Consider the following 14,055-nt stretch of genomic DNA (forward strand, 5'->3'; position numbering starts at 1 on the left):
GTTAGGTAACTACTTAACAGACAAGCTTGTTCTCTTTTTGTCTTGAGCACTGCATGTTAGTGTGCTTTTGTGGACTTGGCTTGCCCATATTGGTGTTGGAAAACATTACCGCCAATTAGCTATGGCTTTAGAGGTGTTGCATAACCATAACCAGTGTTTTGTAATGTTCCCTGGAACACAGCCTGTAGGTGTGGGTGCTGCCCAAACCATACCAGCACAGCCAACAATACAGCCCTTGCTTTTTTTTTTACAAACCTTCTTACCCAATTTCTTATGTATGTGTATCTGTCAAAGTCAGATCTTAGACCATCAAGCCTCAAAAGAAGTAACTGATATTAATGTGGTTAAAATGTCAAAAGGTCCATTCGATCAAATAAGAAAACACCACATGTATGTACATTATCTGTCTCTTTTTATTTGCTCTTTTATACCGTTCACCATACTGGTTTTTATTCCTCTTTAGAGCCGAAACCAGTGGTTACAGTTGGGCGCTTTCAGGTTTCACCAACAAAGGAGGTCCCAACTGTCTCTTCACATGCTGAGAAAAGCCCCAGCAGATGTACTGCCCTGACACATGTGGTTTCACCAGACATACCATCCAACGTACCTATTTGTTCTTCCCATGACGATCAAACTAAGGAACAAACGGAATTAGATAGAAATGAAATCACCCCCCTAAACCCCACCCTCTCCCAGCACCTTCACGTAGATGTTTCTCAAACTCAACACTTGTCCTTGAACGCTACTCATGACCAAAGCCAATCACTGGGCCTTGAGCAGAACTTGTTGATTGAAGCTCCTCGTGATGCTTTCTGTCTCCATGAACAATCTCAACAAGATGGTAAAACCACCTGGACTGATGAGACCAAAGAGGAGGAGAAAGAGGAAGCAGAGCAGAGTGGTAACGAAGAGCCAGACGTAGACAACGAGGTCCAGAAGGAGCAGCAACAGAGGAAGAAGAAGGCCCGAAGGCTTGGTTCTATACAGTCTCTGACTGGGACATCAGTGGACAGCGGGCTTTGCATCATTATGGATCCAGACGTGAGCATGGGGGATGGAATTATGGACAGCCCTCAATGTCTTGTCCCTCACCACAACATGTGGATGAGCTACACACGCACCAATTCCTACATAAGCAGTGACGAATCGGAAAGTGAGGACGAGGAGATGTGGGATGAGCTTCAGGAGCTGAGGCAGAAGTGAGCACCTGATAGAAGCATTCAACAAAACAACAACTGAATGAATTGTTTTCAAGTATCGCTCATGTCTACCATTCTGTCTCTCAGGCATTTGTATGAGGTGCAGACACTGCAGGCACTGCAGAAGCAAGAAATACAGGAGCTCTATGAGCGGATGGGGAAAGTGCCTCCTCCGTGCATCCTCTCGCCAGCAACCATGTTGTCCAGTCGGCAGCGTCGGCTGTCTAAGGGAGGAGGATTTCCCTCGTCTCGTCGAAACAGCCTTCAGAGACTGGATATTCTCCCTACACCAGGTATAGTTTGGGTACAATGAATTGAAATCTTGATCATAGCCGTTATAAAAGCAAAATAAAGAACATTGTCTGATATCTGAGTAATACAACTCCTGCATGGTCCTGGAGACACTGCTGAAGGATAGAATGATCTTTTGTTTTGTTTCCTACAGTAGCCCATGTACACCTCTAGTGTCTGAAACACCATACTCTTAAGTGAAGTATTTGTAGTATAATTGCTCTGTTTGTCTCACAGGGATGATAAGAAAGAACTCTGTAAGTGGCAGCAGCAGCAGCAGTAGCAGCAGCAGCAGTTCACAGGATCGACCAGCTAAAGGTGTAAACTTCACTCCTGACCTGACCAGAATGGTATGCTCAATTTATATAGTGCCTGTTACATGCGTCAGTGCTTCAGTGTTTTCCTGTGTTCACACAAGCATTAGTCCTACTAGAAACCAATCTAGTAGGACTAATGCTTGCTAACAGAATACTTAATCCTAATAGAATTCTGATGCTCCTGAACATCTAAAATACCCTTGTGCCTTGTGCATGAAAAATCATTTCCTTCCATTCCTCTGCTCTCTCTTTCCTTCTCTCTCCTTCTTTCACAGTAAACATCTGTAACCAAGCCTGTTGGCATAACTAGATTAGACTACCTCATCCAGCACATGCCTGCTGTTCTCTTACTCATCCTACTGAGGAAAGAAGACTTTACACCAACAGATTAAAGCCTTTTGCTGCTGCCAGATGAGTGCGTGTCAGCAGCACTTCCCTGTAGGGTCTCAATGGCTGACCTGGATTATACTAGCAGTCTTTCCAAACTGTTGGTCTGCAACCCAAGGAAAACTCACATAAAAGCGTAACCCACACTGTGTTCTTCAATACTGAAACATTCAAGTCATCATGCATACAAACATTGCTGTTGTGTACAATGCAGTGTGTTCGTGCTCCAGATCACGCTTTCGTAGACACCAAGATGGACTTCCACTACTGCCATGCAAAACTGTGCTGCTGTGACGATGCTGTCGTCGCTACTGTTTCTGTGGTGAGCTCAGCGGTGTGAGAGTAACGTGCGTGTTTCTGATAGCTCACCAGTGGCTCATTAGTGACTCAGGCCTAGCCATGTCCTTTGCACTTTTCTAAAACAAAGCGCCTGTATATGCAGCTGTCAGACCTGCTGAACAGGCATGTGATTCCTCTGGCTGTGTGTGTGTGTGTGTGTGTGTGTGTGTGTGTGTGTGTGTGTGAGAGCGAGAGAGAGAGATAGATAGAGAGAGAGATTGAGTGAGTAAGGTGGATCTTTCCTGAATGTTTCCTGACTTTTGTGCTGTAGTAAATGTGACATTTCTCAAATGGATCAAAAGAAGACCAGTTTAACATGACATAGCTATAACTGCTGCCTGGTATACTGTATACTTTAAATGTAAATGTGTATTTTAGTTTCTGGGGTATTTTTTTCCTTTATACATGTCTGTACTTTACCTTCGACATCATTAATGTGAATCAAAACCGAATCCGCTTGTTGTACAGTTGAATAGAATCGTGCATTATACAAGCATTTCTTCTGCGTGAATCGTTACTTAAGATATTTTTGAGAGACGAAGCAGTGCAGCTCAGAATCATTGCTTGTGTACATAAATGATTAAAAAAATTATATATATATATATATTCACTGATTATAAAGATCTATAGACGCTACTAACTGACCAAAACGCACACAGCACTTCAGATGGAAAATTGCAGCCGAGCATAAGGTAAATATCTATCATCGTCTCTCCGTTGATGCTTGAGCTCCTTTTACTTTGATGCACTTTGGTTTGAAGATCATTCTGTATTACTTGGGAAATCAAAACCAGATTTTACCCTGTTAAAACAATAAAATAAATGTGTGTGTGTGTACATATACAATAAATATTGTAATCTATATTGTTACTTAAATGCTGACTTAAATCATTTGAAAGAAATAAAAAAAAAAACTTATATATAACTACATGTTGATGTTTAAATTGATAGAACGTTAGTTGTTTACCTTCCTATTCCTACATGAATAAAAATATTAATAATAATTCATCTCAAACTGTGAAATAACACGTGTTGCCTTTAAATAAGCAGTGAACAAAATAAAAAAACGTGAAAATAAATGTATTGTTTTACAGAATGTGATGCTTGTTTGCAAAGCTGCTATACTGCCATGCATTGTCTTTTCTTTCTCCTTTTTTTTTTATACCCAAGATGATTTGAAATAAATTTCATTTTAAAAATATGTATTTGTACAATAAAACGTCAATAAAAGTATATAAACGAATCATGCTTGAATGTGCGTTTTGTAGAATATGGCAGATTTATTTATGACATTTATTTACGTTGGGAGAAGCAAAAAAAAATTTACAGCTTGGTTATTATTATTATTATTTATCATTTAATCATTTCATGAAGGTTATTATTTGTTTTTCCGTTGTTATATGGCCAAAGGTCTGTGCAGTGCAGTGCTGAGGCCGTGTTGCAGAGATTGCTCACTTTCCATGGAGAATAAGGTTTAGTGGTGTCCTCTTGTGGTACAATGATACTATTATTGACTAATTTTCCGTCATGACATCGTTCCTCCTGGCTGTGACTTTCTTGTATAAATCTTCATGAAGAAACCACCGGTGAGTCTACTCCGTACTGGAGTCTGTGGCCAAGGAACGGTAGCCAAATTATTTACACAACTGGTTTAGATTTCCTTACAATAGTACATTTTTTATCATGGGAGTACTGGGACAAGTGTCTACACATCTCCAAAACAGTATGGAATTATTTCAGTCCCTTATTCTCTCATGTAGTTCACTTAAAGATGAGACCTGGGAGCCATTCGCGAACGGACCACCAACACAACGTTGTTTGGCATCCGCATTGGAATTATAGTTAGTTCGCTCCTGTCTTTGAGTTCCGCATCCTGGCAGCCGTTTTTGCTTCTTCGTCTATCTCGTCCATGATCTTTTCTTGAGACACAGAGTAGAATGTATAGCCGTCTGGTGAGACACGGTCAAGGCTTTTACACGTGTACAGTATAGTTAGCAATGCCCCTGATGCAGCAGCTTTAATTCAGTTCAATTTATTTGCATAGAGCTTTTAACAACTGTCTCAATATATGAGAAAGAAATCTTGTAAGGAACCAGATTAAGAAGGGAATCTCATATCTTATTTGACTGACACTGGACAATAAATAATGCTAAATTCATGTAAACAAACAATGTCCTTTCTACAACAGTTTATAGTCGAGTAGGACTGTAAAAGCTCCTGAGGAACAGGTCAGAGTCCATTCTGAGTTCCTGCTGAAATCAGATGGTCTGAAATATGATAATGTGTAATAAATTCTTGTTTTAATCCAAATTACACTGTAATACACATGAAAAAAATATCGCTGTCACATTTAGAGGAGAGTGTAGGGTAATAAATAAGCTAAATATTATAAATACATTTTTTCTATCCATCTTGAAATGAAGATTTTTTTTTTGGCATCCTCATCAGATAATTTAGTTACCAAATATCTTAAAGTAGACTGAAGATACCGTTTTCAACTATGATAAAACTTCTTGCTCTATTTATTTCTGAATTTTTCAAATGACACTATAGCTATGCTTCCATGCAAGGATTTAGAGGCTTAGAGCATTGAAGTGTTTACTGATTTGACAGATGGAAATGCTAATAATCGATACAACATCAGTGTCAGCAAAATTATCTGTTGAGGTAAGAATAATGATGGCATGCGCTATCGTTCATTGGTCACTGCTACATGAAGCTGTGGGGATGTGGGAGCTCAGCGGTTAAGGTGTTAGACTACTGATTGGAAGGTCATGAGTTCAAATCCCACTGTTGGGTCCCCGAGCAAGGCCCTTAACCCTCAACTGTGTGTGCTGAATGTACATTTGTTTTTATTTAATAAATGTGACCACTGCATATGCGCGCATATATATATATATATATATATATATATATATATACACACACACACACACACACATCCAGTTATTTTACTTAAGTCTGAAGATTTCTCCCACTAATCTGTATTGATTATTTAATAAAAAATATAAATAAATATATTATATATGTTAAATATATTATATAAAATATAAATAAATATATTATATATGATAGCATAGCCTAGCCAGCTAGTCTAACATAGCATAGCTTAGCCAGCTAGTCTAGTCTAGCCTAGCATAGCCAGCTAGCCTAGCCTAGCCTAGCATAGCTAGCTACAATAACCTTGTGTAGTGCTGGTTAAGGATACAGATGCCCATCACTAGGGCTCCAATGGCGAGTCCGGTTATGACATTTCGGGTGCGTAGTTTTTGGCTCCTCTTCTTCCACTGAGCAAGTTCCGCCTGCCGGATAAACTGCAGCTGTTCTCGTGTCAGACTGTCGTTAGTAGGATCTATTCTCCTGGCAAATTCCTTTCCAGCGTTAGGTCTACCTTCCTGGTCCGCCATGCTTACACGAGCGCTTGTGCCTGTGTATTTGTAGCGCTCAAGGACGCGTTAAACGTGCGCAGCTAACAAATCGATGCTGCGCTTCAAAAACGCATAGTGGAAAAACAAAAATAAATAAAAATGTTACATCGCCTTTTGTTAATATAATAAATAGAATTTTCATATTACTGCATTAATACGGCACACGAATTATTAACACAGCATGCTTTTATTAAAATGTATATATCATTTACAGCTGTCAGAAAACCGGAAGTATCCGGTTTTTAAACGTTGTTTTTAAAGGTCGCCCCCTAGTGTATTGTTGAGGTGCAAACTTAGACTTAGAGAATAATTGGAGAAAATATCATTACTGTAGTTATGAACAACTCTAAACTTAAGTCTTTACCGGTCAAAAGACAGACATCAACTTCAAACTTAAAATTTGGTGAAGCTTCTGTTGAGCTTTTATCAGATTTCCTGTGCACCCTTAACAACCAGAACAAGTCCAACTTGGACAAGGTTTCAAGTGTGTGTGGGACTTTTAAAGACAGAAGAGTAGTTGGTGGGCTACATTTACCACTTATACATATGTATTTGGATACTTGCTTTCATTTAAAGTCTAACTTTATTGTTGAGTTTCCTTTCAGACACAGTACATTCAGTAAATATTGCTAAGCACATGGTAAACACATGGTAATGTTTAGCTAACTATAGTGTTGCAATGCTTTTCATCACTGTCCAAGTCTATACATAAAAATAAAACAATCTCTACTTATGATTTTTTTTTTGTTTGTTTGTTTGGTTTCAGAACATGCATTTCTTATTTGCGAGGAGTTTCAACTTGACCATTTAGTGGCTTATAATGCCATTGAAATACTAGCGAGGCAAGTCCCAAAACAGTGGAAAGTTTATTTCTCAGTCATTCAAAAAAAAAAAAAAATGTTAACAATCTTGATTTTCTTACCTTAGATTTATGCAGAAGCACATTGAGAAGTTATTTTCACAGCAGAAGAGCGAGGTGTGTGATGGCAGCGTGTGTGAAGCCAAGGGAAACTATGAAGAGCTGGTCTTTCAGAGACTGAGAGAAAAACTTTGTCTCTTTATCATTTCAAGTATGCAAATCGCCAGCAAAGTAACCCTACATACCAACGTAAGAGTAGAAATTAAGTTGGACATGATCGGTTCTACAGTTTGTATGTTCTTGAGATTGTATGTCTAATTTAGGTGATTGACAACCGTTCTGCGTTGAGATACCTTCGTTTGGTTGGTTCTGACTGTCCCAAGGAGAAAATATTAGAATCAGAACTTCTCATCTTGAAAACTTTGGACTTCAGAGTGAACGTACCAAATCCTCTGTCATTCGCAGAGACTCTCCTAGAAGTTCTTGGTAAAGTTGTTCATAGCTATCAAGTAAGCTAGGGATCGGCTTGTCGTACGATATATCAAATGACCTTGTGTGTTTTTTCTGTAGGCCACAATGATCCGACTACCCCTGTTGTACACCTGCATCACCTGTGCAGGTATGTTCTACAGTATGTTTATCTGCAGAGGGAATCAATCTATGGCTCATTACTGATGGCTGTAACCGGATGTCTCAGCCCATCTCCAGATCAACGGTAACTACAGTACAGCACTTGTGTGTGTGTCTGTGTGTGTTGGAGATTCTGAAATAAGGTAAGGAAAGGTACTTTGCTTTCATCGTATACAATACAACGAAATTGAGTTGTTTACCCTCAGACAGCAACAAGGGAATCCAAACACAAAACATATACATGATTCACATATAAAAAAATATACACAATTTCACATTAGTGTAATATCTCGGTTACTTGAATTCTATTATTGAGCTGTGTATATTGCACATAGTACATAGTAAAAAATACATTCCATTTTAAAGTGACAAGGTGCACTGCAGAGTGTGTCACAGCTAAGATACGTTTTTGATGATGATGATGCTAGCCTTCGTTTTCAGTCGGCTAGCATACATGGTGTCATTTCTGGAGGCTCACTGTCGATGATGATGATGCACTGAGCTGTTTTATCTACCCAACCCAAGTCCTTGCGGTTTTCCCTGCTGCAGTTAGCATACCACACTGTGATATTGTGTGTGAGTGTGCTCTAAATGGAGCTGCAGTAGAAGTTCTCCAGATGCCGTGTGAGTCGTCCGGCCTGTTTCAGTTTCCCAAGGAAGAAGAGCCTTAGTTGCGCTCTCCACACCAGGTGAGAGGTGTTGATGGACTATGTGAGATCCTTTATCATGAAGACTCCAAGGAACCTGATGTAGGTAAAACTCTCCAATTCCCCTTCATTTATATGCAGCAGGAGATAAGTGGTCCTCCCGGATATGGAGGAACAGAGCCAAATGCAATCACACCAAATAAACATGAAACACACAAGACTTGCAAAAAAACATTACACATTCACTCGAAAAGCAACATCTTCATTGCTTTGATATTATGCTACTTGATCTCATCAGTGAAAACAAGCAGCATGGCAGAATAGTGCTTATGGCTTTGAACTACCAATTGGAAGGTTTTGAGTTCAAATCTCAGGTCCACCAAGCTGTCTCTGCTGGGCCATTGAGCGCAAGGACCTTAACCGTAAGTCACTCAATTGTCAAATCAAGTCAAGAAGCTTTTATTGTCATTTCAACCATATATAGCTGTTGCAGTACACAGTGAAATGAGACAACGTTTCTCCAGGATCATGGTGTTACATAAAACAAAGACAAGGCTAAGGACTTGTAAGTAGTCTTAGCCACATAAAGTGCAACTGTGCAACCTGTGCAAACAGTGCAGGACAAGACAAACAAGACAGACAAGACAGTGCAGGACAAAGACAGTGCAGACCAAAAGTTACAAGACAATACAAAAATTACAAAAAATACAATACACAAAAGACAATAAACAGTAACAGAAACAGCGCCGACCGACCAGTGTATATACTGTATGTGAATACTGAATGTTCAGACAATATTTCTTAGCAGCAGGTCCTTGGGATAATATATAGAATTGTGAAATATTGTATAGTATGTGCAAAATGGCTGAGATATTGTACAATAAGTGCAGAACGGTTGTATAAAATTAGATAAAAGTGTATGTCTTTCTGGATAAGGGCGTCTACCAAATGTCGTACTGTAAATGTAAGATAAAAGTATTACAGCTCACAGGATTTATGCTACATCTACATTTCTACTGCGCTGCAAATAAACAAATACACCCTTGTCCTGTTCGTTCACACATTTAGTGAAGTCTAGAGTACGATCTGGTCACTACAGATAGGTGCCTTTGATCGTCGTACGCTGTAAGCACTTCTTGGTCATGGGTTGTTTCTCTGTACGTAACAGGGCAAAGTTTGTGTCTGTGACAGAAGACTGCATGCTGTTAGGGGTGGGAGTGATTGCCGTGGCTGCTTTCATCCACCAAACATCTGCGTGGGAGAAAGTAAGTTCAGTTCTGCACTTACGACCGGACCGCTGCTTTCTCTCTAAAATTATGTACAACATGTTGTGTCAGGTTGCTCATGTTCTCATCGGTGCTTGATGAAAAGAAAACACAAATATAGCTCTATGGGCATTCTTTAATATTTCTTTTTTTTCTCTTACTTATGGTAGAAAGGTGGAATAAATGGATGTCACCTCAAACCTTTGTTTTTGTTACTTTTCCAGTCCTTTTATTTACTTGGTTGTTACACTGGGTTTTAAAAACAGGTCAAGAATATGAAGACCAGTTGTACATACCCCTCTTTAGACTTCATTTAAGCCAGTACTGTATCTCAAAATGCAGCCCTTTAGAAACTGCCAGTCAATCCATATTTTTTTCTAGGAAACAAATCCAGTCCACTCATCGTCCTGGTACTATAGGTTTCTCAGCTTTTTTATTTTATTTATTCTAGAATTTCTGCACTTCTGACTTTTATTAAGAATTGTTTTTTTTTTGCCTCTGGATATACAGTATGTAAGGGGGTATGTACTTTAAAGGTCAATAGGTAAACTAGAACCAAAAGCTTCAAGCTCTTAGCCCTTTAGACCTTCTCACTACATGAACAGTTGGTTAGGAGTTCACTAGCAAACTCATAACAAATAAAGAATGTGATTGGATCTATTATTTGATAACAATGAATGTAATAGTCAACCGTTTAACTTTGGTGCTTACGACCGGTATGACATGCTGCTCAACTTTATGGGGTGAAGACATCTGGATGATCATGACATGTTTACTTGATATGTACGCATTCACATTATGAATTCCCAGTATACGTCCATACCTATTTGGACAGTGACCCAAGTTTGCTTCTGTACACCACCACAGTGGATTTGAAATGAAGATTGTCAAAATGTAATGGAAGTGTAGATTTGTAGCTTTCATTCAAGGGGTTTAACAACAATATTGCATTAACCATTAACCACAATTATAAACATAAGCATTATTTATAATTCTCGGATGAATTAATGAAGTCTGGAACGCATGGACATCACCAAATGCTGAGTTTCCTCCCTTCCTCCCTTCAGTTGCTTTTTTTAGTTGAAGTCTTTCTGCCCTCTGTTTTGTCTTCAGTAAGTAAAAAAAGCACACTCAATTAGTTTGAGAACATTTAATTTCTTTGCCTTAAGAAGTTTTGGATCAATATTCGTGTGTTATCAAGTGGCTTCTGTCTGAAGGAACTTGGTCCAGAACTGGGAAGTTTTTTTTTTTTTTTTTTTTTTAGAAAAAAACTAAACTTGAGTGTTATCAATGTTTTATATCTTGAGATAAAAGCTCTGTATTTACATTCAGCTCATGAAGGTGTCTCTTGATTGTAGACTTTGACAATGATGTGCCTCCCAGAGAGAGTTTGTGACTTGGCTAGATGTTGTAAACATCGACATCTTTGCCCAACGACATCGACGTCCAAGCTCATTGGTGTTGCTGAGCTCACCAGTGCTATTTCTACCAAATTGTTGATTCCATTCCTAAGGTTGTTTCTCAGTCTAATGATAGCTGTCTTCCATGTTTTGGACCACATATTGACAGTTCCTATGAACAGATGACAAATGCAAATTCAACATTTGAAATGAACTCCAGACTTTTTACCTCATTAAGCTGTCAGGAAATAGTGTGGGAACAGGCCACACCCGGCCATAAAACTGCTCATCTGTCAAGCGTCCAATTATTGTGCAAGTAAGAAGAAGATTCTCATATATACATTACAGCACAGTGAAATCTTTCCTCAGCAACACTGAGAGAACTGCAACACTGGAGCAGAAAGGGTTAAGGGCCTTGCTTAAGGACCCAACAGTGTCAGCTTGGTGGTGATGGGGCTTGAACCCCTGACCTTCCGTTGAGCCACGTCTACCCTAATGGTGTGACTATGTAAAAAACGTTTTAATACGATATCTAAACCGCTTGAATGAAAGCTGGACGTCTACACTGCGAACATCATGATCGCTTCATTTAAATCATTGTGGTTCATTTGGATAAGAAAATTGTGTCACTGTCCAAATCTATATGGACCATGTTAGCTAACAGTTTCTGGTGCTTGGTGTTTAATACGTCTGGTACTAAATTTATAATCCCCAATGTGCATTTATAGGTAGTGGAAGAGCTCGCGCTGATCACCGGAATCTCAGCAAAAAGCATCATGGACTTTGTTCACGTGACCCTCATGCACGTCACCAAGAACAAAGTAAAATGACCAAAAGAAATTTGATCAGTAGAACCTAAAGGCGACTTTTTATTACAGAAATAATTTATTATTTATTTATTTATATTTTTTTTGGTGATTTATGATGTCGTACTGCATTCTTTTGATTTTCATTCACATGCACAATAAACAGGTCACGTAGATTTTTAGACACATGATTTGAAATCAGTGGACAGTACACTGTTGTCATGGTAACTCCTTACTGGGCTCACTTTTTGTCTCTAAGATTGAATTCCAGCCAGAGAGCCAGAGGGGTCGGTGTCCATGTTTTGTGTTGTTGTTCTTGTTGTTCTTGTTGTTATTGAATCAGTCGCAAGATGAATTAGTTTGCCATCAGAAATAAAAATCTTTAACGAACCAAACAAAAAAGAGTAGATTGTGTTACACTGGTCTGTACCCACAGTGATACCCCGTTATATTAATGTCAGCCAATTCTATCAACCACTACATTAAAATCACCTGCCCATAACATTACTGTGTCACCAAATACTTCTGACTTGTCGAGGCATTGACTCGACAAGACCTCTGAAGCTGTGCCAAGGTATCCGGCGCAAAGATATTAGCAGCCGATCCTTCAAGTCCTAGCCGATCTGATCAAATCCTTCGAGTTGGATATCCACAGATCTTTGATCAGATTGAGATCTGGGGGATTTGGAGGCCAAGTTAACACCTTGAGCTCTTGGTCTTATTTCTCAAACTATTCCTGAACAACTTTTTTACGACACTACAGGCATAATAATGTTACCATGAATGGAAGTACTTGGTCTGTGACAACGTTTAGGTAGGAGTAACTTCACCCGTCTCTCATGTTAGAGATATGTCTGTAGACATAACATTTACTCAGAGAACTCTGCGAGTCTGACTGGGGCCGATATTTTTACGTTTTAAGATGTCAATCATCACATTCCTTACCGTTTTTGATATCCGATCACTTTGAGAAATCTCCCAGTCGTCAACTAGACAAGCCGGGCACCCAGACATGACAATAAAACCTCGGACTGTTCAATAAACATAAACATTAGTATATTATAAACATTAATATAGATGTATAAATATAATTTTTTTAAACGCAAAAACCATTCATTCACTGACTCACAGTGAAGCTGTGTGTGTAAATGGGACACAAAACCATCCATTAAAAGCTGGTCGTCCAATGAGATTTAATCAGTGCACCGAATCTGCAAACAAAACTAAACTGTGCATCAACAACGTTCTCTCCGCAGGGCATTTAAGTGAGATTTTACCCCAGACTGCGCCGTTTACTGAAAACAGTTTGTGTAAGATGAATGAACGGCTCGATACTGAAGCCAGAAGTTTGATGATTTGATTTGGTAACATATTGAATTTCACCAAGTGTGATGAATAATACAGACCAACTTCTACAGTTTCTATATGAAACAATTCATTGCAGTGTTTTACAGGAGGCTGAAATTCCTATAGAGATTTAAAGCAATCGCCTGTGGCATGCATATGTAAGGTAGTGAAATTGTACTAGATGACAAACTGTTAAGCAAAAAAGTTTGAAACAGGCAAAACAAAACGATTTGAATTGGTCTAACTTGAACCTCTACTGTAACTTGAGTAACAAAGCTTAGACATCTACAAATGAGCCACTGATTGTGACTTTTTAATAAATAGACTCATAGCTAGTGGTTCGTTAAATATCATTCATTTAAAAAGACCTTTATAGGAACTGCTAGGAACTATTCAGTGTTTAGATGAAATGTCTTACATGTCATTAAAACTCTCAGGAGTTGTGCTCACATGTCTACATTGTCTCTTGGTTACCATGGAGACACTATGTGGGTTCGTCTATGTGGGTTTCCTGGTTCTCTGGTTTTCTTCCACCTCCCAGAACATGCTCGGTGATGAAATAGCTGCCCCTTCCAGGGTAATACATCTAACGTCATCATCAGTGTTCACAAGACCGGAGGGATGGGAACTAACGTATGAATGAATGACTGGTTGATATAGTTGTCTTAGGATGTAGATTTTTTAAATGGTACTATATATGTGGTACAAAGTAAAAAGCAAGTGTAGATCCAGATGAATAAAATCTGTGCAGAATTGATGCCCAAAGCAGGAAACAAATAAACATTAGTACCTCTAATGACCATTAAAGTCTTACACCTTTAGGATCTGCACCTACGTGAAGGCTGCGTCATAGAAAGTGAGCTCAGTTTGTCTTTGCATGGGTGCTGTAACATTGGAATCCCACAAGCACCGGGCAGGAAAAAAATAAAAATGCTCCATCACTTCCATGCGGTTACCATGGCAACCCAGGGCCTTTGTCGAGTCACGGGGGAATTCTGGTTTTTTGCACGGCTCACTCGCTAAATGAGCGAGTCAGCTCTTCAGGGGTCTGCCTATTGCCTCTCCCTGGCAACTGGTTGCTAGGTTGCCACAGTTGCCATGTTAATGCGACACAGAGGGTTTGTGGGTATTCAAGCTCAT

General features: G+C 39.1%; 3 protein-coding genes across 3 annotated transcripts in view; 2 read left to right on the forward strand and 1 right to left on the reverse strand.

The window, feature by feature from the left end:
• The window catches only part of wnk4a (WNK lysine deficient protein kinase 4a), a 43,002-nt gene extending 39,226 nt beyond the window's left edge, over positions 1–3,776 (forward strand). The window contains exons 17-20 of the mRNA XM_047817205.1: positions 464–1,199; positions 1,287–1,492; positions 1,728–1,840; positions 2,083–3,776. Of these exons, the coding sequence (XP_047673161.1) occupies positions 464–1,199; positions 1,287–1,492; positions 1,728–1,840; positions 2,083–2,085 (1,058 nt within the window). The 3' untranslated portion in view covers positions 2,086–3,776. The remainder of the gene's footprint in view (positions 1–463; positions 1,200–1,286; positions 1,493–1,727; positions 1,841–2,082) is intronic.
• A 13-nt stretch (positions 3,777–3,789) lies between these two features.
• Positions 3,790–6,092, reverse strand: LOC113653619 (cytochrome c oxidase assembly factor 3 homolog, mitochondrial). Its single transcript, XM_027163317.2, has 2 exons — positions 5,742–6,092; positions 3,790–4,482 (listed from the first exon to the last, which is right to left on the reverse strand). Exons 1-2 carry the CDS (start codon positions 5,938–5,940, stop codon positions 4,376–4,378), a joined length of 306 nt encoding a protein of 101 aa, XP_027019118.1. The 5' UTR covers positions 5,941–6,092; the 3' UTR covers positions 3,790–4,375.
• Positions 6,093–6,169: 77 nt separating this feature from the next.
• Positions 6,170–12,034, forward strand: cntd1 (cyclin N-terminal domain containing 1). Its single transcript, XM_027163312.2, has 7 exons — positions 6,170–6,481; positions 6,728–6,803; positions 6,889–7,069; positions 7,144–7,306; positions 7,391–7,535; positions 9,266–9,362; positions 11,491–12,034. Exons 1-7 carry the CDS (start codon positions 6,298–6,300, stop codon positions 11,590–11,592), a joined length of 948 nt encoding a protein of 315 aa, XP_027019113.2. The 5' UTR covers positions 6,170–6,297; the 3' UTR covers positions 11,593–12,034.
• Positions 12,035–14,055: the final 2,021 nt, after the last annotated feature.

This window comes from Tachysurus fulvidraco, chromosome 8 (assembly GCF_022655615.1).
Source record: "Tachysurus fulvidraco isolate hzauxx_2018 chromosome 8, HZAU_PFXX_2.0, whole genome shotgun sequence".
Classification (NCBI taxonomy): Eukaryota; Metazoa; Chordata; class Actinopteri; order Siluriformes; family Bagridae; genus Tachysurus; species Tachysurus fulvidraco.